Below are 27836 nucleotides of genomic sequence, written 5' to 3'. Positions count from 1 at the left end.
GCCTCTTAATGATGCTATTAAAAATTAATCACAGGAAACAAAAATTAATACGTTTTAAAATATGAATTGGAAATGTTTTGTTGAATTTGACAACAATACGAAATACTTTGTTAACAATATGATATCATACTTTTATATTCCACTCATATGTTTCCAATGCATTTCTAAACGCAACAGGTTGCGTCATTACGTTGCATAACGTCATTGCGTCACGAACGTGCACTACGTTCTTGTAATGGCTTCCTGTGTTTTCTGTTTTGCAGCTCTCTGAAAGATGGAATATTGTTCACCAATTTTAAAACCTATTCATACAAATTATCGTAGGCGACATATTACACCGCCGCGTGTCAAATTTAGATTGTATCCAAAAAGACCAGACGCCTTTTCAAAACGATCATCACAATGCTTTCCAATTTACCAGAAGAGGTGCTGTACCATATCTTATCAAATTTGGACTACAAGTCTCTGAGTCGCCTCTCTCAAGTATGCAAAACTATTCATCAATTTGTAAACCGTGACGCTGTCTGGAGGAAAATTGCCAAAGAGTTATTGAACACTGGAATCACTCGACATGGAAGAGACATGTAAGGAAACACGATCTCCGGCAGTCGAGTGACACATTGCCAAGTGTTTGTGCTGCAATATTGGAAGCATGACCTGTTCTTATGCCCCCCATACCTCCATGCTATGTCTCCCCTAACCCTTTTTCTTCTTAAGCTTTGTCATATTGTATTTTCATTGCAAATTCACAACACACATAGCGCCATATTTCACACTGGAAAAATAAAGGTCAATTCAGTTCATCATAACACGAGGGGCATTTATAAACAGGGATGCAAAGCAGGCATACCAATAATTGGGGCGTAATTTAACTAGTTACATGGGTGATGCGTCTCATCCTATAGGTCTATGTTTTGTGGTACAGTGTCATCTCTTTAGTGTATTACTTAGTAACTATTGGTCTGTATTCTTATTCGTCCATTTCTTGAAGGACTCCAGGATCTGTGGATTGGCTTTCCACTGGCAGAACACTCTGTCCACAATGCCTGATAAGAGGCACCAATCCACAGTCTTTTCTAGCTAGGACAGAGCGCAAAACATCAACTCTAATCAAATCAGGCTTCGCCTCACAAATAACATGCAAACGCTGATGTAAATCAACTGGCCAAGAGCTCCAGGACTGCTTTCTTTAGGACTTCTTTAGGAACCTGCTGAGAGAGAGAGAGACAGACAGACAGACACAGAGAGAGAGTCAGACACACACTCCGAGAAAAGGAGAGAGACGGCCACATACAAGTATTACAAGCTCTGTCTTCCTGTGAAAAACAATACAATTATCAATCATCAATTTTTGCCATACTATATTTTTAAATTATTCACACATTTCCAAGCCCTATTGCATACACCGTCATTATGACACCTATTGCTTCTTCTTTTGCATTTTATCATTAACACATCGCTGTCCTTGCAGATATCCGCATGTCCCCCTGAAGGAGAGGGTGAAGATGTCACAAAACTGGTACAATGGAGTCTGCAAGATCGCCGTTTCCTTTAAGTGGAAGATAAAGTATGTTTTTTTTCTCTCCCATTATTTCCCGAAACCTTTCATTTAAGTGTCATTTAGTCATCTCCTTAAAAACTAAAATAAATACTAGCGTTACTACTAGCGAGTGTTTAGCATGATGCCCGACACTCACCGCTCGTCGTCATTTTCAACTCTTCTTCTCCTCCTCCTCCGTGTCCTTGGTCCTCAGGCTGTTGCCATGGTTACAACTTGACGGTGACGCCCTCTTCCTGTCCCAGGCGGCGGAGATCAGGGCGTACCATCTGCGCCAGGACCGGGGTGGGAGGCACACGCGGAACCTGGTGGCGGTGTTTTTGGGCCACAGGGGGGACGTGTGTCGCTTCACGCTCACCGACTCTCATCTCATCAGCGGCGGAAGGTAGCCTGGGCGTCGCCGGTCGCTTTGTTAGTGTTAGTAATGTTATTTTATTGGTTAGCAAGTGATTTAGATTCCTTGACAATGCAACAAAACCAACACGCTCAAAGCCCTGCATAATTAGAATACAAGTTCAGCTAAATAAGTCATTAGAAAAACCTAAACGTTCTATATGAAAGTAACTGACATCTAGTCTTTGAGTCTTCCCAGTTCAATAGTAATCATATTCAAATATAATGAAGCGTGGCGCAGTTAAGCTTGAGCCCGCCTGTGGTATTTCTCGATCGGGGTCAGAGGAGAAATCAAATGGTTTAAAATCAATGGTTTATCAATGGTTTAAAAAAATATATAGGATCTAATTCAACGGCATTCCTCTCAGCCAACCGGTGAGCTCGAGGTGTCCGACAGGTCAGGACACCGGCGTTTGAACACACCACCTCTCGGCTTGTAGTCGAACACCCTTGCCACAACACCATCCCCTACTGGATGGCTTTATTATCTTCATTATTTTTGAAGAAAATCAGATCTAGTCTAGCTATTATAGACATAGATAAGTAAGGTAATATGTTCAATATTAATAGAAGAAAGCAAATTGTAGGTGATGATATATATATATATATATATATACAGTATATAACCAATTAACATGAACAAATGATTCCTCCTGTGTTTCTATCAGCGACGGTAAAATCCTGGTACACAACAGACAAGGCCACGGGCGTGTGGAGCTACTGGGGCACAACCAAGAAGTAAACTGCCTGGACGCCAGGGGCGGACTCATCGTTAGCGGCTCCAGAGACCGTACGGCTCGGGTAAGATACGTCGATAGACCCCTAGGATAGATTCACTGTGATGAAGATGTATCCTAATGAATCCCGTGTTTGGACTTAACTGTACGTTTCCCTCTCCAGAAATTTCCTTATGTCTTTCTAACCTGATTTTTTTTATGGCAGGGGCAATCTGGTTGTTATGGTGTCTTACAAGCCCTTGTCCTTAGCCTAACCTAAAGGCATCGTTGAGCATGACGCCTCGTTGTAACCCCTATCTGCTCCATTAATGAAATGTATCCAAATTCACAGTGAGCCACTTTGAGTTGAAGCTCCTCATTAATGAGTAAATAACAATGGTAGTTACTTTGAGATCTGAACCTTTTACGGCCGAGTGATCTTAACAAAATAATGTCAACATGAGCTTAGCAGTCCTCCCCCGTGACCACGAGCCACAAATGTCTGTCAGTTTGATTTCAGTTTGACCACAAGGCCTTGTGTGATTTTAAGTCGGCTGCGCTTCATGCTTTGTTACAAACAAAACGTGCAAATGAGCTGAGGATCAGCGCACAGACCCGTAGAAGTGTTGGATTTACATACACGGCACGCTAAATATGGCACGCTTTTCCTAAACAAATCCTCCTTGCAGATCTGGACTTCGTCTTCCACCGTGCCCCGAGACACCGTTGCCCTGTACGACAGAGTGTGGTCTGTGGCCATCAGCCCTGCGTTGAGGTAGGCATCCCATCCAGCCCCTACTTGTATTTGTTTATTTCATAATATTTGTATTTTTATTAATTTTAATGACAAGTTCAAATAAATGTTCAGGTAAGCTTAACACATGTTCAGTCCATCAGGATCGGAATTGAACCCCCCCCCCCCCCAAAAAAAAAAAAACGACAGTTCTCAACAACAAAAAAATAGTTTCAAGTGATTCACTGTGTTTCATTTTACCTACAGGCTAACCGTCTAGCTAATAATCAAACTGTAGTGTGCTAGCTAAACCAAGGTATTCCCATTTGATTGGTCTCTTTGTGAGGTCTTTCTTTCTCGCCCGTGTTCACACCTAATCCAACAGGCCCACCGGCCGGTAACAGTATCCCTCTTTCATCACTCGTAACCAAGCAGAGAGGCAGGTGATCCGTCGTCTGTCTTCCCACAACGCGTCCCCTAGCTCCCAGCATCGGTGGGTTTCTTTCCTACCAGGCGTTGCTAGTTATTAAAGACATAAGCTAATGTATAACATGTGTAAGCCGGGGTCATTTCACAAACAACGATATGAAGTATTTTCTTTAAAGTACAACAGAATTATTTTGAAATAAATAATTATTTCAGGTTTACAGTTGGAGTTAGGCAACCAACCTACTCATAGGGAGTAAAAAATATATATATATCTATATATATATATATATATATAATTAAAACAGTATTTATATAACAATATCAAGGAATATTCATAAAGGTGGGAAGAGAATTGCTCAAACTCACTGATTTAAAGATGTTAATACATAAAGCACCTAACTTAACTGACCCAATAGTGTCTAAACATCCAAAACGTGCCAACACACTCCCACATAAAAAAAAACACTGGTTATCCTGTCTCTGTGGGGACCAGGAGAGTCTTCTCAGAGATCAGAGAGGAATGGGGCAGATTATCCACGTCATTAATTCTTCTAATTTGTGGGCAGGGATGGCAGGCAGCCCCCTGGTCCCAGCCCACCTGCACCTCCCCACCCAGGAAGCCCCGTTCCCTGCTCCCCCAGTAAACCAGTGGCCTGGTTAATTAAAAATCCTCTGGTGCCCAGGTGTCAACTCACTGATGAAGCTATTAAAACTCCAAAGCGTCCAGTGACTCACCCCGCTACCCCCCAGGACTCTTTCCCTACAAACGCGCACCTTTGCCTCCCGTGTCCTACTTTGGAAGTTATGCCACAGATCATGCAAGAGATGCCCTAACCCCTACCCGCTCTTCAATGACATGTACTGTATCTGAATGTGCTGGAATTGATAAAAGCGTCAAATGGTTAAAAAAAAAGTTATTGACCTCCCATACTTTCCAGAGTCTAAGCAGCACAAGTGGTTTTATGAGAGAAGAGAACCGCTTACTTTAAACTGTCTGCTTGTCAGCTTCTAAAATAGTTTTAAATATTGCTTTCCACTGTTTGTCAACGACATCCCAGAATACAGCTTTACATGACCTGAATTATGTCAATTATGACTTTTATGTACTAAACGTTTAGAATAATTGACATTCCATATGATGTATAGTCTCTCGCAGTGATGATGGAATGTAGTAAGGTTTTGCCCGGCGCTAAGACAACAACACAGAGCGGAGTGGGGAGTGGTCAAGACCAAAGTGGTGACACGTGCCGGAGCCCCTAGCCATGTGGCTAAGCGCCAGCGCATCATCCCACAGGTTAAAGTTCATCTAGAACTAAAACATGCTGGCAAAGGTTGTGCAGTCGGTGGCTTGATGCACTCTCCAGATGTACTGCATCTTGAGACAATTAGGTGTCGTAATTCACTCACTTAACAGTTTGCCGCATTTGTTTACACCATGTGCTCCCTCGGGGGCCAAGAAAAAAAATGTGTTAACTGTGAAAAGAACAGTGTGGTCAAAATGTTTTCGGTTCAGGTTGACCTCAGGGTGAATGGTATCTCACTTTAAGAGGCCAACGTTGCTCATGCTAGTGCGTTAGCATTGGCTAGGCCCCCAATGTCCATTGGCACAGATGTGAAAGAAAAAGAAATGGCAGGCTCAAAGACCCGAGATACAAGGGAGCTAGGTCTGTATTCCACACCGGCATCGTGTTCCTTCCAATTCACTCCATATGTTGCATTTACCGATACCCAATGATATGATAAAACCACAGGGAGGGACGGAAACACAGATTGGCTTGCATTGGTGCCAAGAGTCTTTGTTTGTTGACGTGTTTGATATGTCTACATTTGTGCAAAGTGAACGATTAAGAAACAGAGTAAGAAGTGATGGATGTCCTGGATGGATGATGATGATAATAATAATAGTGCAATTATTGTAATATTCTTATACTATCAGGAAGATTAATGCTTGTGCTTCCTTAAACAATCTTGGAGCCAAGGTTACCAGTATCGATATCAGTATTGGTGTGAGCTAGTTAGCGGAGGGTTGCCGTCTGTTCCATGGTCAACAAAGCTGTGTATTGTTGTCAAGGAAACCCACCCTCTTTGATGTCATCTAGACCTGAAAATTGACAGAATTTGCACGGCCAACCCCTCTTTCCACCACCCAGAAGACTGCACACACACACACACACACACACACACACACACAGACGGTACTGTTGTGTACCTTGACACCACTCAGATACACATGCACACTACTTTTGTAATGCACACACACAAACACATGTACAAGCTACTGTTGCGTACCTTGAACCCACTCACACCCAGCAGTGCATAAACACACACACACACACACACTGACACACCTCTCCCCGACGCCCTCTGTTTCCATCTGTGTCCGCCTGGTGTGGTGGTGGTGGAGATCATGTCAAGGTCTGATTATCTTTGTGTTGTGACTTGGTTGAGAAGGCCAAGGCTGGCCGGGCCCGTCCCTGGGGAACAGAGATCCATTTCATCAGTGGGCAGCCACCATGGCCTATTGTAAAATATAAATTCCCCGTCTCCCACTCACTTTCTCAATCATCTCTCCACCGCCTGTGCAGACTGAAGATGGTGCCTGGAATAGTATGTACTGAAATAGTACTGTGTATGGTTAGTATAATCTAAATTGAACAAAGGGAGTTGGTGTACTGCTCATATACTGTGGATTTAGACTTTTTAGATTGTCTTTTTGAGTAGACCCTCAGATCAGATAAACAGTTTCTGTATTATTTTTGTCTATCTCTCTAGCACTTCTTTCTTTCCACGTTTCACATTCTCTTTCTCACTCTCTCTCTCTCTCTCTATGTATCTCTGTTGATCCCTTTCTCTCTCTCTTCCTCTCTTTCTCTCTCTCTCCCTCCCTCTCTCCCTCCCTCTTCCTACTGTCTGATCTCCAAGGAGCTGGAGGAGGAGCTGCCAACAGGAAGTCAGTGCAGGTGTTCAGCCAACAGGAAGTCAGTGCAGGTGTTTAGCCAACAGGAAGTCAGTGCAGGTGTTTACCTCTAATAGGTGACTCCCGAGTGTTTCCTGTTGACCGACGGGGCCCTTGGCCTGAAACAAGACGGGGCAGGTTGCAGTGTGAGGGGTCGGCCCCTGCGTGGCGGGTCTTTCCATTTGTCTCCGGAGTGCAGAGTCACGGCTGATAGGGTTTCCCGCTGGCCGCTAGTCTGGAATTAGCGGCTAATGGCCGCTTGCTCGGTCACCCAGCACATCTAATGGCGGTCTGGAGCAAAACTACCCGGGAGGGGGTCGGGTCCTCTGGGGAGAGGACGGGCTTTGGGGAAACCGTTGAAGATCTACTTACTTGGCACTTCCACTGAGTTAGCAGCGCTGTCCCGTGCGTGGTTTGTAGCGTGGTTTGGTTCTGATGAGGTGTTGATTGTGAGGGGGGGGGGGGGCGGGGAGAGGGTGGTCTCGTTGTAAGGTGGTCGAATGGTCCTGGGTTCCAACCCCAATGTCCGCCCGTGAGTTTGAACGATACAAAGCAAAGATTGAAACTCAATCCTAGTCTAAAAGCGACAATTTAGACAATCGACTTTGTTGCGTTGAGTTATCATATAAGTACCCCTTGGCTTGCCTTGACCAAGCAAACGTGGTGCAGATGGGAGTGGACAGTGGCCCCATGGGCCTGGGGGGAGGAGGGGGGGAGGGCTTCACACTGTCCACCAGCACTAGCTAACATAGCGACAGGAGGCTCTGCTGGAGGGTGGTAAAGGAAGAAGCTACCCTGAGGAGAGGTGAGGGAAGTGGGAGTAGGGGGGTAGGGTGTGTGTCTGGGGTCGGGTGGAGGGGGGGTGGGGGGTTGGAGGCTATGCTTCTTCTGCTGGTTTGTTTTGTCTAGAATTCCTCAAGCACAACTACAAAAGATGCTGCTGGGGCCCAAAGCGCTTTTGAAAGCTCCTGAAAAAAGACAAAAAAAAAAAAGGGGTACACCGTGATTGTTGGATAAACCAGCCCCAATTCACCACTTTCTCACCAACAACAGTGTGTGTGTGTGTGTGTGTGTGTGTGTGTGTGTGTGTGTGTTGGGGGCGGGGGGTTGACGACCCCTGACCTCTAGTATCAAAGTACGACAGCCCCCCCATCCACCCTCCATCCCTCAACCCGGGCACGCCTCTCTGACCACAGAGGCCCTCCACCACCACCACCAACCTGCCACCCAACCCCTCGACTACACACTCCCAATCTCTCCACCCCCACCCACCACCCACCCACCACCCACCTCCCCGCCACCCCACTTAACCAGAAGAAAAAGGCTGAAATGCATGTCTTTTCTCTTTGGTCTCCCCTGGCTGGGCCGTCCCTGCGGCTCAGAAGTCAAGAATTCAATTAGTTAAAAAAAGGAGCGGAGAAGAAGGGGACGAGAGAAAAGAGAGAGAGGCAGCAACAATGCAGCAGCGAGGGCCGCTGCGAGCGTTCCCACACGCTACACACAGGGAGAGACGACGGGCCCGCTCCGCAGGAGGCCAGAATAATCACAGCTCCTACGACTCAGGGCCCGCTCATTACACACACACACACACACACACACACACACACACACACACACACACACACACACACACACACACACACACACACACAGAGACAGAGACACACACACAGACACACACACATGCACAGACACACACACACACACACACACACACACACACACACACACACACACACACACACACTCACGCAGAGAGACACACACACATGCACAGAGACACAGACACACACTCACGCACAGAGACACACACACATGCACAGAGACACACACACACACACACACACACACATAAAATACACTACCCTTACACAGATGCACAGAGACACAGACACACACTCACGCACAGAGACACACACACATGCACAGAGACACGCATGCACACACACACCCACAGATAAATACACATCAACACAAAACCCTTAACATTCTTTTTGCTGACAGACCAGTGCACGCACACGCATACACACACACACACACACACACATAATATTGCAGGCAGAGACATTCCCTCGGAAGAGAGAGACTCCGACATGCCTTATTGACTATGCAGGCCTCCCATGGATTTACACGCACCTACACACACACACACACACACAGACACACACACATTCATATTGTGTTTTCCAAATATGTTTTCAGTCTCGACCCTATGTCCTCTGCTGTTTGTCCAGCGTAAACGCACACACACACACACACACACACACACACACACGCTCCTGGTAAAAAGACCCCTCATTACTGGCGGCCTAATGCAGGTGTTACTAGGTCTCAGGTGTGCAGGGAGAGTTTCCACAGGCCTGATCATACGTTGTTATATTTTAACCCCCCGCTCTCATTCAATTCGTTTTATTTGACATTCCTTGGTGCTGAGAACCAATTGGATGGTATGATTCTGGCATGGTGTGTCTTGATCGGCTTTGATATTGATAAGGACCCAACTACCCAACATGGGTGAGATTTACTTAAATGCAGCCAACATGGTGTTTTTTTGCAAATGTTCTTCTCAGCCAAACAGCAATCTTCTGATTAATATGTCAAAAGTAACCATTTTTGTTTTCTATTTTTGTATAATGTAACGATGTTTGTACAAAGGAGCACGTCTGTGAACCTCCTCAACAAATTCATCATCAATGAAGCCCTAAACAGACTAGACATTCCCCAGGTGCCCTTTGTTCTGGAAGAGCATCTCTGTAGATCCTTCTTAGTTATTCTTTGGGTTAGGCTAGCTAGCTAGCTTGCTAGCTGGCTTCTGGACCTGTGGGAGCGATGCGCTGTGGCGTGCTACGTTCCAGCCCGTTGGACACAGAGGAGGGTGTGTGTTTGGGTGTGTGTGTGTGTGTGTGTGTGTATGGAATGTCCTGGTGACCCCAGACAGCGGGCACACAAACAGAAGCCAAAAGGGCCGAGGGGGGGGGGGGGGGTGGGAGGTGTTGGAGAGGAGGAGGGGTGGATTGCTGTTGGAAGGGATGAGTTTTCCGAGTGTGTGTGTGTGTGTGTGTGTGTGTGTGTGTGTGTGTGTGTGTGTGTGTGTGTGTGTGTGTGTGTGTGTGTGTGTGTGTGTGTGTGTGTGTGTGTGTGTGTGTGTGAATTTCAGCCATAAAAGTGTGTGTCAGGGAAAGAACACCAGTGTGTGTGTGTGTGTGTGTGTGTGTGTGTGTGTTTGCGCATGTGTGTGTACATATGACCGCCCATGCATATCGGTGTGTCAGAATGGATGGTGAGACAGACACAAAATGATTTTTTTTTTTAAACGGTGTGTGTGTGTGTGTGTGTCTTATGTGCGTCCCGGTGTCAGCGGGGGTCAGCCATCGCACCCCTCACCCTCGACCCTCCCCCCCGCCCCCCCCCTCGCCCCCCTGCCAGCCTAGATATAAAAGCCCCGTAAGCCCTTTGAGCTGGGACATATTTAGAAAACAGATAAAAGCACTTTTTACAAACTGGATACACGGTGGGCACAAAGCCGGGGTCAAGCACAACAAATTAACAGCCCCTTCTTTCTGACCGAGGAGCCCAGCGCAGGGGGGGGGGCCCAGGCCCTGAATGGGGATGGGAGGGTGGGGAGATGGGGGAGACTAGGGGAGCTGGTGGTGGTGGTGGTGCAGGGGTGGGGGGGGGGGGGAGCGAGCATCGCTAACCAGCCCCTGGAGACCAGAGGCCTGCACGGCTCAGCATTCCCAGAGCTAGGTTGCGGGCGGCTCTCTCTTAGCCATTCATAGGTAATTGGTTCTCTGGGGTCTTAGATAAATAGTGACTTACCTTCTATGTGTTTGTATTATTCTCTCCCCTCCTTTCTAATAGGAGCCTTGTTTGGAATTCCCTAATTCCAACAGATGGAGGGAGAGAAGAGAAAGAGAGAGAGAGAGAGAGAGAGAGAGGGACGGAAAGGGAGAGAAAAAAAAAGTTTGACTGCCATTCATAACTACTGTTCTATTGTGAAAGGCAAGAATGTTAGTTGTTGACCACACAGAGTTACAGGACAGGACAAAGAGAAGCACTGAGTTTCTTCTATCTTTCTGGTACTTTTTCATTACCACCCGGTGTGATTTTAGATCTTCTTGGATTATTGTTTTTTTCACACTTAAATTACAAGTTATATTTTAAATAAAGAATTTCTTGCAGTATTAGATATCAGCAAGCTGAATGAATTAAGACATCACAAATATTTGTTTGGGTCATTTTCCAAAAAAAAATGCCACTAAAGCCATTGAAATGCATGTTGGATGTCCTGTTCCCAGGGTCTGAACTAAACACTAAACAGGCAAAAAAAGGATGTGGGACCCTGCCTGTCTCTGTAGGTACAGGTCCTTGAGACAGATGCCAATACCCTATCTCCAACCTGGATTTAAATGTTTTTCATTTGTCATGGAAAATGTCCAAATTGATCAAATATCCATACATGCAACATAGATCATGTCATGGAGTTATGCTGCAAAACAAATGTCATGTTCGCGTGGGCTGTGTTCAGTCGCCAACTTAAGTTGCACAGTTGCACGGTTGTCTGTCAAGGCATTTTGATGAGATTCTCGTGTGAGATGTTAGTGATTCACTACGAGTCTCTTGGGATGAACCTATCGTAGAGCCCTTGAGTGTGGCTTTGCTGGCCTAAAGAGGGTAAAGTTGTTGTTTTTTTGTTATTGGTGTGCTGGCATGAATTCAGGTGTGAGAGTGTTGAGGAGCAGGGTTAAGGAGTGGGAATGTGTTGCTAGTGGTTTTGGGGAGGTGTGTGTGTGTGTGTAGAGTGTCAGTTTAGAGATAACAATATTGGCACTGTTGGACTCAACAGCTAGTGGATACCTCCGCTTGTGTGTGTGTGTCAGTGTCACATTTTGCTTCCCGGACGTATTTACTGTGTTTTGCTTCTGCGTGTGCGTTCCTGCGAATGCAATACCCACCAAAATAAATGCACACGTGACACAAACACACATTACTGGTAGATGAGTACTGCTCCACATTTTCAAATTTAATTGCACTTGTATGCAAGTGTATGGGTTGAAGAATAGAATACAATAGTATCCTCTTTATTGTCATTGCGCAATAAAATAAGCTAGTGCTTATGTGTTTGTGAGTATGTGTGTGTTGCCTGGATAAGTGTGTCTGTGTGTTTGTATATGTTCCTGTCTGTCTGTGAATGCCCAGGGTGTGTGTGTGTGTGTGTGTGTGTGTGTGTGTATGTGTGTGTGTGTGTGTGTGTGTGTGTGTGTGTGTGTGTGTGTGTGTGTGTGTGTGTGTGTGTGTGTGTGTGTGTGTGTGTGTGTGTGTGTGTGTGTGTGTGTGTGTATGTATGTCGGGCTGGGGGTCCCAGCAGGGGCTGAAATAGTTTGTGTGACCCTGCCACACAGACCCTTAGATAATACAACCAGCTGATGAGGTTACCCAAAACGGCAGCCCAGACCCAGCGTGCTCCTAATGATGAGGGGAGGGAGAGGGACGGAGGGAGGTGGAGAGTCGGACGGAGGGAGAGAGCCAGGGGTAAGAGGGGAGGGAGGTTGAGATGGAGAGAGAGAGAGAGATTGAGAAGTGGGGGAAGGAAGGAAAACGAGGGAGGGAAGAATATGGATGGAGAGAGCACAGGTGGGAGGAAGGCAGGGAAAGAGAGCCAGGGAGAGAGGTACTGATATGGTGGGAAGGAGAGAGAGAAAGAGGGAGAGAGAGCAAGCCAGGGAGGGCGGTAATGATATGGAGGGAGGGAGAGGGAGAGAGAGTGAGAGAGAGGGAGAAAAAGAGCGAGAGAGAGCGAGCCAGGGAGGAAGGTAATGATATGGAGGGAGGGAGAGAGAAAGAGAGCGAGAGAGAGCGAGCCAGGGAGGGAGGTAATGATATGGAGCGAGGAAGGGAGAGAGAGGCAGAGAGTGAGTGAGTAAGAGAGCGGCTGAGAGCCAGGGAATGATATGGAGGGAGGGAGAGAGAGAAACGGAGGGAGTGGGGCGGGAAGGTGTAGTGAGGCACAGGTGGGGGGTGTGGGAGAGCAGTGGGCCTGGGGGTTGAGTTTGACAAACATTTCCTGCATTCATGGGAATTCGTTGTGTGAGAAAATACACAGGGATGAATTTCACGTGCATTCTGAAAAAGTGGTCCTTTGTTTTTCGTAAAATAGTTTCTGAAAATGGGTTAGGAAAGGTGTTTTCAGGCCAATACGTTGTCTTAGAGTCTTATAATACTACTTGAATATTAAGATATATTAATATTCAGATTTCAGAGTGATGTATAAATGTTTTTGGAAGAGTAGCCATCTTATTACACTTATATTGTACGGTACTAAAGAACTTGTCTAATCCCTAATCCTTGACCCATATCTCATCACTAGATTATTGCCAATACACAACCATGATTATTCTTTCCTCCTTTCTTGCATGGGTGACCGTGTGTGGTGGTTGAACAGTGTGGCGGTTGACCAGTGTGGCGGTACTCACGCGGGGCAAGAGACACCTGCCCAACATTAGGAGGGAGCGAGAGAGAGAGAGAGAGACAGGGAGAGTGGAGAGGGTTGAGAGACGATGACATCAACTGTAATCAACCAAGGTGTCGAGGCCGGATCAGACCTTCGTCGAGGTCGCCGGAGGAAGTAAACCGTAGCAGGGGGTCTGGGCCATGTTCCCTCCCTCCTCCAATCACGAGTTCACTCCATCACTCGTTCACAGCGGTCTTCCCGCCTCGCCACTGACCTAACCTGGCCCATCTCGTCCCCCAGCACCAGGGGAACTGCTGAAGGGTGAGTGATGTGAGTAATGGAGAGTAATAGGGTCCGGCGAGCGAGTGTGACCGCGGCCCCTATTGTATCCTGTGTCAGCGGGGGTCAGAGGTCGCCCGCTGCGCGTACCCGTCCAGATCCAGCCCCAAACTGATTGGGTCGTAAATGAGTTTACCCAACACTAATTACTGGGGGCCTGCCAAACGGGCCGCACCGATTAACAGGCATGACAGCTGCCTCTGTTGCCTGGCTTGTCTCCCCCCCCCCCCACCCGAAACACCCATCTCTCTCTCTCTCTCTCTCTCTCTCTCTCTCTCTCTCTCTCTCTCTCTCTCTCTCTCTCTCTCTCTCTCTCTGTTTTTCACCCGCACCTATCCCCTCTCCCATCGCCCGCTTCAGCCGCCCCTCGCCGCGCTCCCCCCCCCCCCCCCCCCACGAGCTGGTTCCCATCTTGGTGGTTCTCCTGCACTGTTTGATGGAAACTCTCGTGAATAAATCTGGTGGGCTAACTTATACACCAGAAGATCTCTTCCGCAGAAATTCAGAAGAAATTCAGTCATCGTTTGGGTTGCAAACGCAACCGTGAAATAGAATCAGGTCAATTTGAACCAATATGTAATCAGGTGGTAAATCACAGAAATGGTTTCTTTATCAAACAACAAACCCCAATGTACATTGAGCCTTTTTAAAGAGAAATGGATGCATGAAGCTATCCTCTCGATCCACTACCATAATAGAGGAAGCCAGCTCCACTTCCCTTCTGTTCTTTGTGTAATGGGAAGGAACTCCACCTTTAGTGACCTTTAGGGGTAATCCCAAGTGGAGTTCCCCCTGGCACCATCATAGGGACCTTTCGGCAATCCTTGAGAAAGTGGCTAAAATGAAATGAATGCTGAACCAATTCAGTTGGCTGAATACTAACAATGCAACTGGTTAGGTCTACTTTGATTGTGTTAGATTCATATCAGCTTTGTTTTGATGAGCTAATGCCCTAAGTAGAGTTTGTTGTTTTTTGCTTGTGAACTAAGAGTTTGAGTTAGGTTCGCTTGTTACCTTGTGTTCTTAGGATAATTTGGGTTAGATTAGTTTGTGTGTTTAGGATTATTTGCATCAGGTCAGTGTGTGACTTTAAAAGAGATTGTGTCTTTAGAAGGGATTGTGTTTTGCTAGCTTGTGAATTGAGAGAAGTTTGGTTAGGTTCACTTGTAACTCAAGAAAAGTTTTTGTTATAGGGTTAGGGTTAGGGTTAGATTAAGGGTTAAGTGTTTTCAGGCTAACTTTTCACTTTAAAATATTTTGTTAATATTGTGTTGGGAGAGCTTATATTGCTCCTTCTTGTGTTAGTTTGATGTCAGATGTCAGAGTGCTTCTATCTCCTTTCCCCCCCCCCCCCCCCACCAGATCGGGGCCACAGCGCCTGCGTGGATGTGTCTTTGGTCCAGGGTGCCGACAAGCGCGTCACTTGTAGCCTTTCTCCCCAGTGTGTTAAATGGCGGGCCCTTCCCCCTGTCCATCAACCCCATAGGAGGGCCTTAAGCCTCGAGACATTGGCCCGGCCCAACAGAAGCCCCCCTACCGGTACGGCACCGCGGGCCGCAGCTCCACCCTCCACATAGAGCCTTAGTGCCCCCCTCCCTCCACACCCACCCCCACTCTCACCCCTCTTCTACCTCTCCCTCCTCACCTCCCCATGCATGGCATTCACCGCACATACCTAGGCTGCTAATTCCAACCTGCCCGGCCAATCATAGGAGCTCATGTGTGGTAACCCCCTCTTCAACTACCACCCCCCCCCCCCCCTCCCCCAAACAATGGACAGTGTTCAGGGAAGGGTCTCCACATGCAGGAGGGGGGTCTCTGGTCACTCCCGGGAATCTGTTTGTTTTTTGATTTTTTTTTTCTGAGCTGGTGCTTTATGCTGAGATCAAAATGGTGAATGACAGCTTGTCAATATGCCAACAATACGTCACTACAACGTTTTATAAAGAATAAAAATATCCCCATGTGTACATTTTTGTCTTTGTGTGTGTGTTTGTTTGTGCGTGTGTAGCTCCTTCGTCACGGGCACGGCGTGCTGCGAGAACTTCTCCCCGCTACGCGTCTGGGACGTGGAAAGGTGAGTGTCAGAGAGCCCCCCCCACCCCCGCAACATGGTTCCACCACCTCTGACCCCCCCCCCCCCCCGAGCCTCTGTTCAGCCGTAGTCTGTTCAGCTTACCCAGAGTTATGCCTTGTTTAAATACACATACGCCACACGTGAAGTGGAACCGTCGCGCTCGGATATTTGCAAATATGAGAGAGAACTGCTTTATTGTGCGCAACATCAACTCCATTCCCAGGAAAAACAATTGCTGGAAGGGTTGTCCGTTGACGTAGAGGTCTTCTGAGGTTAATCCTGTAGGAATCCTTCAACAAGTTGCCTAACATCTGCTCCTTGATGACATGAACTCACTTCTAGCAGCTTTGGATAGAACAGTCTGCTTAATGAATTATTAGAATGGATCAGAAATCCCAAGCTTTCAACGTTGTTTGTTGTAATCGTAACTTTCACACACCCGTACTGAATCTCAGATTTGCATCCCAAACCGCTCCCGAAACTCTCCTTCGGTCTCCCCTGATTGGCCATCTATAGTTCTTCCTTCTCGTCTCCTCCTGTTGTTCACCTCCTCCTGTTGTTCCCCTCCTCCTTTATGTCCTCTTCCATATCATCGTTCTCTTCTTTATCCTCCCCTTCCTCCTTCCCCGGTTTCTCATGGTATGTGGAAGATTCCCGGAATATTCCGGAACATTCTTGCGCTTTGTGGCGACAATACGGGCAATCAATGTACACAAAAGTCAGTCGGGTCCGCACATTCAACAGTCAAACACCACGACTCCGCGAGACGTCATGGTGGGCTTAAACCTGATACACCCCTGACAAGGCCGCCGTAATTCCCGGCTTTACCTGCGGCCAATCAAAAGGCTTCGACGCGACACAGGGGGCCCCACGCACTAAATGGGACGCTTCCTGTACTCAAAAAGACAGAGAAACCCGAGACAGGTGACAGAGAGAGGTAGAGTCGGGGGTGGGGGGGTAGACTGCAAAGGGAGAGAGAGAGTGATGGAGACAGAGGTGTAGTTTGAAAGAGGGGGTGAGTGGTAGAGGGAAAGAGAGGGAGAGAGACAGAGAGTGAAAGAGGGAGAGAGCGGTAGAGGGAAAGGGTGAGGGAGTTAGACTGATAGAGGGAGAGCGACAGAATGAGGTAGAGAGAAAGACACGGACGAAGGGAGAGTGAAAAGTAGGAGAAAACTGCAGTAAGAGAGAAAAATGTACTTATTTACACATTGTCGCTGTGTTAAATCGTGTTAAAATTTCTAAACAAGAAAGATGTAAAAAGCCTGTCTCCCCTAACATTATAGTGTGATCAATTCAAAAACCTTCTCCTTACATGTGTATGTCTTTTGTGTATATGCGAAAAAACACAACACATCAACACATTCTCCTCCTCCACCATGATAATCCCTTCACGAGCGGTTATCACAGACACACCACCATCACATCGACACACACACCCTCACACGTTCCCCAACCGCTACCAGCATGGACCACCGCCCCCCCCCCCCCCCCCCCCCCCACACACACACACACAAACACACACACACACACACACACACACACACACACACACACACACCCTTGCGTCGACACTGCACACTCCCCTTTGAATCACGGCCCGATCTGAGCCCTAGACATCACACGGCCCAGTGGTCCACCTGCACAGCAGCTCCACAACAACACCCCAGACAAACAGCTGCCCCGGCAGAGCCCTCTTTAACTACACCACAACAACATGTGCGTCCCACCCGGGGACTGTTCCTGTGAAGGGGTTCCTGTGTCCCGTCTCCTCGTGGCGCTTTGTTTGTTGTCGCTTGCCGTGTTTCTTGTTGTTTGAGGCGAGACGTTGTGGTTGTGGAGAGACAGGGGATCTTAGCGGGTTGGATGACAGGACTGGTCCACACAAAAACATGAGGGTTTAACATGAGACAAGATATGTCGAGGTGCGTCACACATTGACGGGAAATCATAGATGCATTTTTGTTGACTGGTTTTTAGGGAAAACCGTGGCTGTAGGTTGCCAGGATTATACAATATAAATAATAATAAATACATTTTCTCTCATTTGTTGTTTTGGATAAAGAAGTCTGCAAAAAGTTCATAGATATTAGCAGTAATATATGGCTAACAGATACCACATGTGTTACAGTTAATAAAGTTTTACCAAGATAATAATGTGCTAGCTAACAATAGCTTTATTGCTAATCTATTTCTCAATCCCAGTTCCCGCATGTGAGCTTATCTCGTCATCTTATCATGTATCATTTTTTTATCTCAGCCAACACACCCGGGCGCTGTGTGTCACACACGGCTCATCATCCCTCAAGCGTTGCAACTGTTTGTGGCTTTCTTTCTGCACCACTTCCAGCAGGTGGATGATGGTTGTCATTGTGCTTATCAGCCTCTTCCAGGGCTGTGGTACTATGGTGTCCAGTTTCCAATCTGAAGATTAGATGTGTGCGTGTGAAAAACCAGTGTGAGTCTTATTGAAGCTTTAGCTAAACCTGTGCTAGTAGCTCCGAGTCCTCATAACTCTTCCCATTGTCTGCTCAACAAGTCACACGAGGAACAAATCATCATTTGTCTTACAAAGATAAATCGGCCCTTCTTCTGGTCAGCACACATTTTCATTTTTCAAATCGAAAAGTTAAACCTCCTAATTCATTACGGCCCGCTCACTATTTCTTCTTATAATACTGACTCCCCACCCTTTCCATTTACAAATCGCCTTCTCTTTGTTGACCCTGAAAAGTGTTGCCGTGCAAATCGGGGGGCAAAGGCAAAGAAAAGAGGAGGGCCCCATAGTGACCAGGAGCCCATTCAGCCCCTGACTCTTTGATTTTGATTTCATTTAACACATTTTTCCCTCTACCTTCCCACTTCCCACCCCACTGACTACTCCCCCCCTCCAGTGCAATTAATACTGTGTCTCATCTTCGGCACAAAGAAGCCCTATGATCACCCATACGAGATGGGAGTGTGGGTGGGAGTCAGGGCGGGCGGGCGGGTGGGCGTCGGGGGTTACAGAGGACCCCACACTAGCAGCACCTTTCGGACTGCCACCCAACTTTTCAGGCCGCCTTCGCTCATGGCTAAACACAAGAGAGAGGGGGGGGGGGTGTGTATGGGGCGAGACAAAACCTGCATCAAAGTGGAAACGTCCCCAACCGTCACTCCTGACTCCCAAGATTCCCCCCTCGGTCCCTTTCACAAACCCCAACTCTTTTCTCGCGTCTAATGGCCTGGGTGGAGATTCCTGGCATTCCTGTCTGCCACTGTGTGTGTGTGTGTGTGTGTGTGTGTGTGTGTGTGTGTGTGTGTGTGTGTGTGTGTGCGTGCACGTCTTTGTGTGTGTACCTGCATGCACTGGTCATTGTGGACAGGGCCCCCGTTGCCATCACCTCTCTCTCTCTACCTCTCTGCCAGGAAACCCCCTTTGCGTGCCCATGCTTGTGGGGACGTACCTTTGTGGGGACAGAGCGCTCCAGGGTCTTCGTCACTTTGCGATGCTAAGGCAGTGTTTCCCCTGGGACACTGCTGCCTTGTGAGTTTAGGATATTTGATGGTGCATTTTTATTTTAAGCATTTAGGGTCCTAATCATGACCAAGCTACTACTACTTCACTGGGAAATTGATATTAGAGCCTTATGTAATTTTGACGGAAATGTAATTGCATATTAATTGTTTATTAATTAAGTAATCCTGAAAGGTTGCATTTCATTTCTAAAACCAAAATATGTATAAAAAGTGTTACAACTCAGCCATTGCTTAATAATTATTGTTTTTAATACCCAGTAGGTGCCGCAGAATATTAACTTAATCGATAATCTTTTAATCGCAATAACAATATCGGGCAACATATTATCTAAAACATGTTTCTCATAATCAGTCGGCCAACATATATATTAAGGCAGATGTTGATGGGGTTTAAACGACATCTGGGAAAAGGAGATCCACAACCTTAAGAACTTGATAATTAATTTCTTACCTAAAAGTGGAGTCCCGGGTCAAGCAGGTTGGGAACCACTGGGCTGGGGATGGTGTATGTGGCTCCTGGCCCCTGGCTCCCTTCTGTTTGTTTTAGGTGCTGAAAACCCCTGCATGGGGTCCCTATTCTCCACCTGTCTGATTCCCCCAGTACGTCCCCAGGGCTCCTCAGCTTGGAGCCCAGACTTAGTCTTTATAAGGGCCCCACCGACAACTGCTGTTACAATTAAACACACACACTGAGACACAGGCAGACACATGCACGCACACACATACGCCACATGCACAAGCACAGTGTCACACTCACACACACACACACACACACACACACACACACACACACACACACACATCAACACATAAACACACTCACCCACTAACCAATGCTGCTGTTACAATAAAACACAATCAATGAAAGATACACACACATACACATGTCAACCACTGCTGTTGCAATGAAACACACAGGGACACACATACATATACAGACACACACACACACACATCCACATACAGACACAGAAAGACACAGACACACACACTTACACACAGACACACACACTCACACACCCACTGGCAGAGACTCACACTGCTATTCTTTGCCAGTCCCAGACTTAAGAAGAGAATGCCTCCAACCTCTCCTCTTTTATTTTGAAAAGTCACTCAATTCATTCATGATTTCTTTCACTGTGTGTGTGCATTTGTGCCTGTGTGTGCGTGTTGTGCCTGTGTGTGTGTGTGTGTGTGTGTGTGTGTGCCCTAAAGTGAGACCAGACAGGCTTAAAGCAGGACTTACACCCTGTATGTGGCCCCTTCATAACAATCAGTAAGTCTGTGCCCCCTCTGGGGCGGTCAGTATACTCACCTCAATGCAATCACACGGGAACAGCCCTCGTTTTTTGTAATCCACTAGTCTTCGCCTGGAATTTAGTCCTGACTTGATTGGCTAAGTAGCTGAAGTGTGTGTGTGTGTGTGTGTGTGTGTGTGTGTGTGTGTGTGTGTGTGTGTGTGTGTGTGTGTGTGTGTGTGTGTGTGTGTGTGTGTGTGTGTGTGTGTGTGTGTGTGTGTGTGTGTGTGTGTGTGTGTGCGCGCATGCGTGTGCGTGCGTGTGTCTGTGTTTCTGGGTGTGGATGCTTGTGTCACATATGCAGGCATATGTGAATAGGTGCATGCTGATTGTTCAGTGTTTATTGTGTGCCATTCGTTCCACTGCACTATATGCGTGTCCTACTTGCTCACAGAACCAACCTTGCACTGCAGTAGTAGTTGTAGTTGTAGTGGCGGTGGTAATCAATCCTGTGAGGGAATTTGCAGGTGTTGCAGCAGTACATTTCAGACATGGACAATGGAAGCAGTGCAAATGAAGCCAGGCTAACAGTAACACTCCAATGGGACAACACATACACGTTGAGGTGGTAGACTGGTAGTAGAAGTCGAGAGAGTGGTAGTTTTGGTTGTTGAGGTGGTACGTAGCACACGGTACACCAGGGGAAACATAACTTCCCCTCTCTTCTTTTTCTTCTTCTCCTCCTCCCCTGCCTTCCCGCTGCATGCCCTGGTCTTTCCTCTCTGGGCTCTACTGTCCATGTGATGTCTTTAGCAGCCCGGCCCCATCCCAGGGGCCCTTGCTCTTCTTAGTCGGCGACCTCTCAACCCCCCCCCCCCCCCCCCCCCCGCCACACCCCCCTCTCTGGCTTGTCCAAACGTTGGACACAAGTCTCCGCGGCACGCCGTGGCGTTTTAACCAACCACAGGAATGAATTAGCAAACAACCCCCCCCCCACCCCCTTTTTTTTTTTATAACCCTTAGCCAGGTTTTTACTGCTCCTAAGATCTACAGAGCGGATCCCAGTGAAGAACCAAATGTTGTTCAGTGATCCGCCAGCTGCCCAGTGTTCAGTCGTGGAGCACATTGAGAAGCGTTATCAGTGAGGCCTTTTTGGTGCCATCCAGTCCTCGTAAATACCTTGAGAGGGCCACCGGCGGCTGAGGGTTGGGACCACACAGGCCACGGGCCCACCAGTCCGGAGGCCGTGGTGGTGCAAGGAGCAGCACCCCTTGCTGTAATATTGAGGGCCCACTCGGTGACCTGCAGCCATCTATTGTGCAGAGGCTTGCATCTGTCCATCCTTGATTTAGTCCAATCACGGGATTGGACTAAATGATTGTGTACACTTCACCAAAATGAGGGTTGCAGGTGCCATCACGAGGAAGGGAGGACAAACAAGCACTCCTCTTGCAAGTGAAGAAACAAATATTGATTATCAGGTGGTTCTTGTTAACTCTAGTAAAGGAGTGTAGATGGCAGATATGGGTTTCAAACTCATGTTTCATGTCTCCTGCTGTACACCAGTGTTGGCGGTCTGCAGCTGGCGACCATGCAGTAGGTGTGTTCCCGCCGGCTATGACTCGTACAGGTGACTATGCGGCTCAGCCCTCCCCTGCCTGTGTGACGCTCTACAGTCAGGTATGCGTGAGGCCCGATCTCAGGTATTCACCGCCGCAAACCCAGACGTGCCGTGAAGCCGATGGTCAGAGCGAGAGAAAAAAAGAACAGAAAAACAAATCGAAAGATGGCGGCGGCGTCGTTTTGACAGATTATACGCTTTCCACCCGTCGTCCTGTAATCACGGGAGGCTCCATAAAAGACGGTGACCTAACAATTTTCCCAAATCCCTGCTGTTTCTGCTCCCTGCGTCGGCCCGTCAAACAGTAGTGTTATGATCTTAGAACATCCCCCAGCGCAGATGTCAGGGCTGTTGTAATGGGGAAAAAGGTTTGCTCCTCAGTGTTTTTGACAGTGGTTGACCTTTTCTTTGCTTGCTCGTTCAGAAAAGTTACAACATAATCGTTCCCGTCTTCAATACTCCATCCGTCATTCATCATTAAGACCATATGAATTGCTTATGTTGTGTGCGATCCAGTTGAGACGTCGTTAATTCATTTTAAATGAACCATGTTCGTATCGCCCTCTTGGATCGAATGAGTTTCCCTTTGTCCGGCATGTGCTAAGCCTCTTGGCTCTAGCAGTAGAGGGGAGGGGGTGTGAGGGTTGGGGTGGTGGTGCTTGTGGTGGTGGTAAGGGGGGGGGGGGTGGTGCTTGTGGTGGTGGTAAGGGGTCGCTACCCCACACACAGACACAGACTGAGCCCCTCATCATGGACTCCCCGTTGGCCCGGGCTTTAGTCATGAGACCCCGGTACTGGGAAAGCTCTCACCCAATAAGGCTCCCCATGGGGAAGGCTCTGGACCAATAAGAAGCCCCCCTGCGGGTAAGACCAGGGGATTACCAGCCTGCCCTCCAGGGTTTCGGCCTCCAGGGCGACAGGGGAGGGGCGCGACTACGCCGGGATCCCCGCCGCCCGGTCGCCATGGCCGGCAGCTTCCTCTAAATGGTTGCTAGGGGGCAGGTATCACGGGCACGGAGGGAATTAAACAGCAACAAAGAGATAGTTATTCTGCCATAATCCAGACCCACGGTGCAAGAGTTGCTCTGTGGCGGGAGGGAGGAGAGGAGAGGACTGACCTGCAGCGTTGAAAACACTGTGATCACAAGAGCGTGGTGCACACTGCACGGGTCACGTAGTCACACACACACACAATCACACACACACACGCTTGCTCACACTCACGCTTGCATACGCACACTCTCACGGGTTGCATGCATTAACAGGTTGCGTGCACACACATACACACAGGTCCCATACACACGGGTCACATACACTGGTTGATTACACACACGGGTCACATGCACACACACACACACGCACACACACACACACACAGGTTGCATACACACATACACACTTACACACAAAGCTAGCAGAGTTAACTTTCCTTTCACCATTCCAAGAATATTCCTCTTAATAATTAATCATTCTAAACCAATAGATCTAATGGATCATCTGCTGGTTGAGAAGGAATAAAACGCGTCAAACTGAAACTAATTCAAACACACGACACGTCCTCCTAACCTCAAGTCTACCTGTTGAAACATACATTATCATATCATTATACCACAGCATTGTTGAATACTTGATCCTGGGGTGGTCAGTAACTTTACAAGGGAGCGCATTCTTGTTCATCATCAGGTCACCCTGCCTTTTAACAATTCTGAATCAATGCAATGTAGGACTATGGAGCAGTTCTTCTCAAATCCTAGACAACCTTGTGTCTTAACCATACCTTATCTCTCTCTCTCTCTCTCTCTCTCTCTTTCTCTCTGTCAAGCTCCCCTTCTCCTCCTCCTCTCCTCGCCCCGGCTGTCTGTTCCTCTCCACTGCTTATTTTCATTTTATATTTGACTGTCGCGTCCTCAGATGCTCTTAGTCAAAGCGACCCGGAGTGAATTTAGATGCACGTCATTGAGCATCAGGTAGGCGGTGAGTCAACTCGCTCAAAGAGGCAGAAGACGTGGCTTCTTGGGGACCTTTCTCTCCGGGAAATCCAAACACACCGTCACCCCCTACACTACGCCACACTTCCCCGCCTGCCCCCCTGTCTCTCCATCATCCATCCATCCGTCCTTCCTTCCTCCTCCCCTGTCCTTCTCCGGGTCGTTAACGGCGTGTTTCCCTCCCTCCCTGTGCAGCTGTGAGTGTGTGTGCAGCCTGGGGGAGGAGTTCCGCCGCGGGGCGGGGGTGCTGGACATGGTGTTCGAGACCCCCCATCAGCTGTACACCTGCGGCTACGACACCTACATCCGCCTGTGGGACCTCCGCCTCAGCCCCAGGTAGAGCCCCGTCCCCCACCCACCCGACCCCACACACCCAACCCCACCCACCCATACACCCAACCCCACGCACAGCTCTCTGTGATTTTCTTTTGTGCATAATGTCAGATTTATAGACGCATGATTTCAGGTTTAAAATGTGCTATTATTTCGTGCACAATGTGAGATATATTTATTCTTGATTCATGGTTCATCATTTCAGATTTGTATTTGCATAATGTCGGATACATGAATTCATGATTTCGGGTTTATCACCATTTGGCTTAAAAGGAGCCAGAGAGCCACGTCACCCCCCTGATTCGTATTGAGCAGCTGTGTACCTTTGGGCTGCTGCTGCTGCTGCTGCTGCACTGCCCTGCCCCCTAGGTGTCTTATCTTCATGAAGAATGTACAAATACACACAATCCTTCCCACTCTGTCCACTCTTAATAAAGAATATTTCCAGAGTGTAGGACTTTGGTAATGGAATACATTATGTGTACATTCAGTTCTAGTAGTCATAATCTAGTATGTATAGGCTGTTGTTTCCGTAACCGGAAAAAAGTGTTTCCACAGAGAACTAGTGCGGGGTTCGCCAGCAATTGTAGGAAGATGATAGATAAATATACCCAGAGATGCAAGGCGGGATTTGTTGAACACACTTGTGGATTTTGTCCTTTTCTGAGTCGATCAGGCACCATTTGTGCCACTTGCCATTCTTGTTTAAAAATACATTTTTGGCGCTAGTGGGGCACTGTAGAATGACTTCTTATTTCGTCACTTATTTTGGGATTCGGGGGGGGGGGGGGGGGGGGGTATATTTAAGCGAGGAAGAGGACGGGCGGAGGGAGGAAGGGGGTGGGGGGGGTCATTCAAGTAAGACAAATAAGAGCTGATTGGTAGATGGCTCTGGGGAGTTTGTGGGGGGAGGGTCTGGGGGGTGGAGGTAGGCAGAAGGGGGTACCTCTTTAGACATCAATAATTCACAGACCAAAACCATGGCTGTCCTGAAGGGATGGGGGGGGGGGGGGGGGGGGGTGACGGGGTCTGAGGGTCAGTGCCACAAGGTAGCGGTCGTCTGGAAGTCAGGGACCGGCCCAGAGTCTTCTGGAGTCAATCAAAAGAGTCCCTGAGCCAATGAGTGTGAACTAATGTGATCCGGGAGAGATTAACTAATAGACAGTGAGAGGATTGTGATCACTGCACCACTAGACAGGGTGAGCCAGAAGAGCTTATGTACCTCATCTACAAAACCAACAGGGAAAACTGAAACAAAGACCACGTGATTATCTGGTCCAAACTATTAACTAGTTTGGACCAGAGAGTGAGTGAGTGAGAGAGAGAGTGTGAGTGTGAGTGTGAGTGTGTGTGTGTGTTCTTTATCTCTAAAGGACACAATGTTGGTAAGTGACCTTACCTTGGCTGGATGGCTAAAATTAGGGTGTGCATTTTCCGTGTGTGTGTGTGTGTGTGTGTCCAGACATCTCTGCAGCCCTGCTGTCTACCACCGGCTCCCCCTCCATCACTTATTGATGAACCTACTCTAATGGAGGATCGATCTCCCCCCGCCCTCCTACCTCCACCCCTCCTCACCCCCCCCAACTTGACCGCAACCACCTCATCCGCTTCACCCTGGACTTTCACTAACCCTGCCACACACACACAGGCACACACACACACACACACACACACACACACGCACACACACACACACGCACACACACACACACACACGCACACACAGGCACACACAGGCACGCACAGGCACATATAAACACTTGACTACAAGTGAACAAGAGATGGTGTTCCACAATGGTCAACAAACACCTGCACAGAGCGCCCTCCAACTAGCATTGCGCTGTCTGAAAGAAATGCGGGCAAAATTGTCAGTGCTGTATCATGTCACATGTATGGCAAACATACCTCCATACATAGCTGGAGCTAAAGAGCAACTTGCAGGCTGAACCTATGAAACTTTCATTCTTTTTTTCGGGGGACAAACTACTTCCGGGGGATGTAGTTTGCTGTAGGTTTTAGTCGTCTCTTTGATGGTAAATTGGACAACTACATGATAAGGCAGTGGCCCATCAGTCCTGCTGACGGGCCACGCACCTCATTCACCTCACTGGTCTCAAGGCTCTACTTGTCAGTCACTGGCCTATAGATCAATCTTTAGGGATGTCCACCTGCATGTTGCTCATTAAGACATTGAGCCGCGTGTAAGCCGGATGCCCTCCGATTGGTCTGCTGCTCCCAAACAGGAAGTGTGTGATGGAGTGGGAGGAGCCTCACGACTGCGCCCTCTACTGCCTCCAGACGGATGGGAATCACATGATTGCTAGTGGCTCCTCCTACTATGGCGTTGTGCGCCTCTGGGACAAACGGCAGAGCCAGTGTCTGAAGGTACGAGTTTGTGTTTGTGTGTTGCCGGCTATCCCACTCTCGGATCGACAAGTAGACGTCTTCATGTGAGATCTAGTGAGAGATCTAAACATATCATATCATCTTTAAAGAAAACCACAGCACTATAATTAGTCAAGAACTGTTTGTCACTTCTTCTACCAGGGGTGACCCGATGACACTAGTGGCCATGTAAACGCAATCATAAGTGCACATAGGTTTGTCCTCACCTGGATAACAACCTTAGCCTTGGTTACTCTGCATAAGCGGGTTTCTGTGTGCATGTAATCACACTCTCTCACCCACCCACCCATCCATCATGACCTCCCCCTGGGTGCAGTACTTCCAGCTGACCACGGACCGGGTGAGCAGCCCCGTCTACTGCCTGAGGTTCTCCAGCTCCCACCTGTACGCTGCCGTCGCGACCGCCCTCCATGCGCTGGACTTCAGACGCAGCGCCCAGGACCTGCTCTGCCGACAGCCGCCCACGCCAGCGGTCTCATACTCTATTGGTTGATTCATAAAGATTTCTATATTTTTTTGGAAGTCCTACACTTTGCCGGTAGGTTTGGGATGAATTGTAGTTTTTTAACAGTAACGTGTTTTATTGTTTGAAACATGTTTGAAAATGCCTTTTTTAAGACATGCGTATTAAAAACTGTTCTTGAAATCGTTGCGCTTGTTGTTAGTTTGTCCATTTAGTTTCAGAATCCATCTCTTATATCGGGCGTCATCATGAAAGACATGCAATTCTATTTGATACAAACCTCTCATATCGTATTCAAAGTAGGATTGATATCAAGAGCTGAATAGGGCAGATTGTGTTGGACAAAATATGACATACATGGATGGACTAGTGGGTCAAAGCTCAATGTCCCCCTCAAGAATGGCCAACCTGTAGCCTGAATGGCTACATATAATGACATGTATCTAAAAAATAAACACTTAGTCAAAATCATTAAAGTATGAACAAATAATAAAATATGAAACCGAGGAAACGACTAGATCAGTGTATTCTATTTGATAATCTGTTTGCTCATTTTGAAACAGTTGAGGGCTATTGAAGGGCCATTTAGTTGGGGGGGGGGGGGGGGATGTGATGCCAT

The 27836-nt window shown here is 47.8% G+C and overlaps 1 protein-coding gene across 1 annotated transcript; it reads left to right on the top strand.

Moving 5' to 3' along the window:
• The first annotated feature begins 245 nt into the window (after positions 1-245).
• On the top strand, positions 246-27369 carry fbxw4 (F-box and WD repeat domain containing 4). Its single transcript, XM_084470979.1, has 9 exons — positions 246-584; positions 1472-1567; positions 1755-1943; positions 2620-2752; positions 3357-3442; positions 15587-15652; positions 24211-24351; positions 26592-26733; positions 27071-27369. Exons 1-9 carry the CDS (start codon positions 403-405, stop codon positions 27245-27247), a joined length of 1212 nt encoding a protein of 403 aa, XP_084327105.1. The 5' UTR covers positions 246-402; the 3' UTR covers positions 27248-27369.
• The last annotated feature ends 467 nt before the right edge of the window (positions 27370-27836 follow it).

Source organism: Micromesistius poutassou, assembly GCF_964030765.1.
Source record: "Micromesistius poutassou genome assembly, chromosome: 7".
In the NCBI taxonomy this organism is placed as follows: Eukaryota; Metazoa; Chordata; class Actinopteri; order Gadiformes; family Gadidae; genus Micromesistius; species Micromesistius poutassou.
This window is presented reverse-complemented; position numbering and strand designations above follow the sequence as displayed.

What these genes read in the sequence shown, in the direction of transcription:
- fbxw4 (XM_084470979.1), top strand. Translation starts at nt 403, where the DNA reads ATGCTTTCCAATTTACCAGAAGAGGTGCTGTACCATATCTTATCAAAT. An exon ending in GCCATCAGCCCTGCGTTGAG is followed by an intron (nt 3,443 to 15,586) that starts GTAGGCATCCCA and finishes GTGCGTGTGTAG; the next exon opens with CTCCTTCGTCACGGGCACGG. An exon ending in GACCTCCGCCTCAGCCCCAG is followed by an intron (nt 24,352 to 26,591) that starts GTAGAGCCCCGT and finishes GCTCCCAAACAG; the next exon opens with GAAGTGTGTGATGGAGTGGG.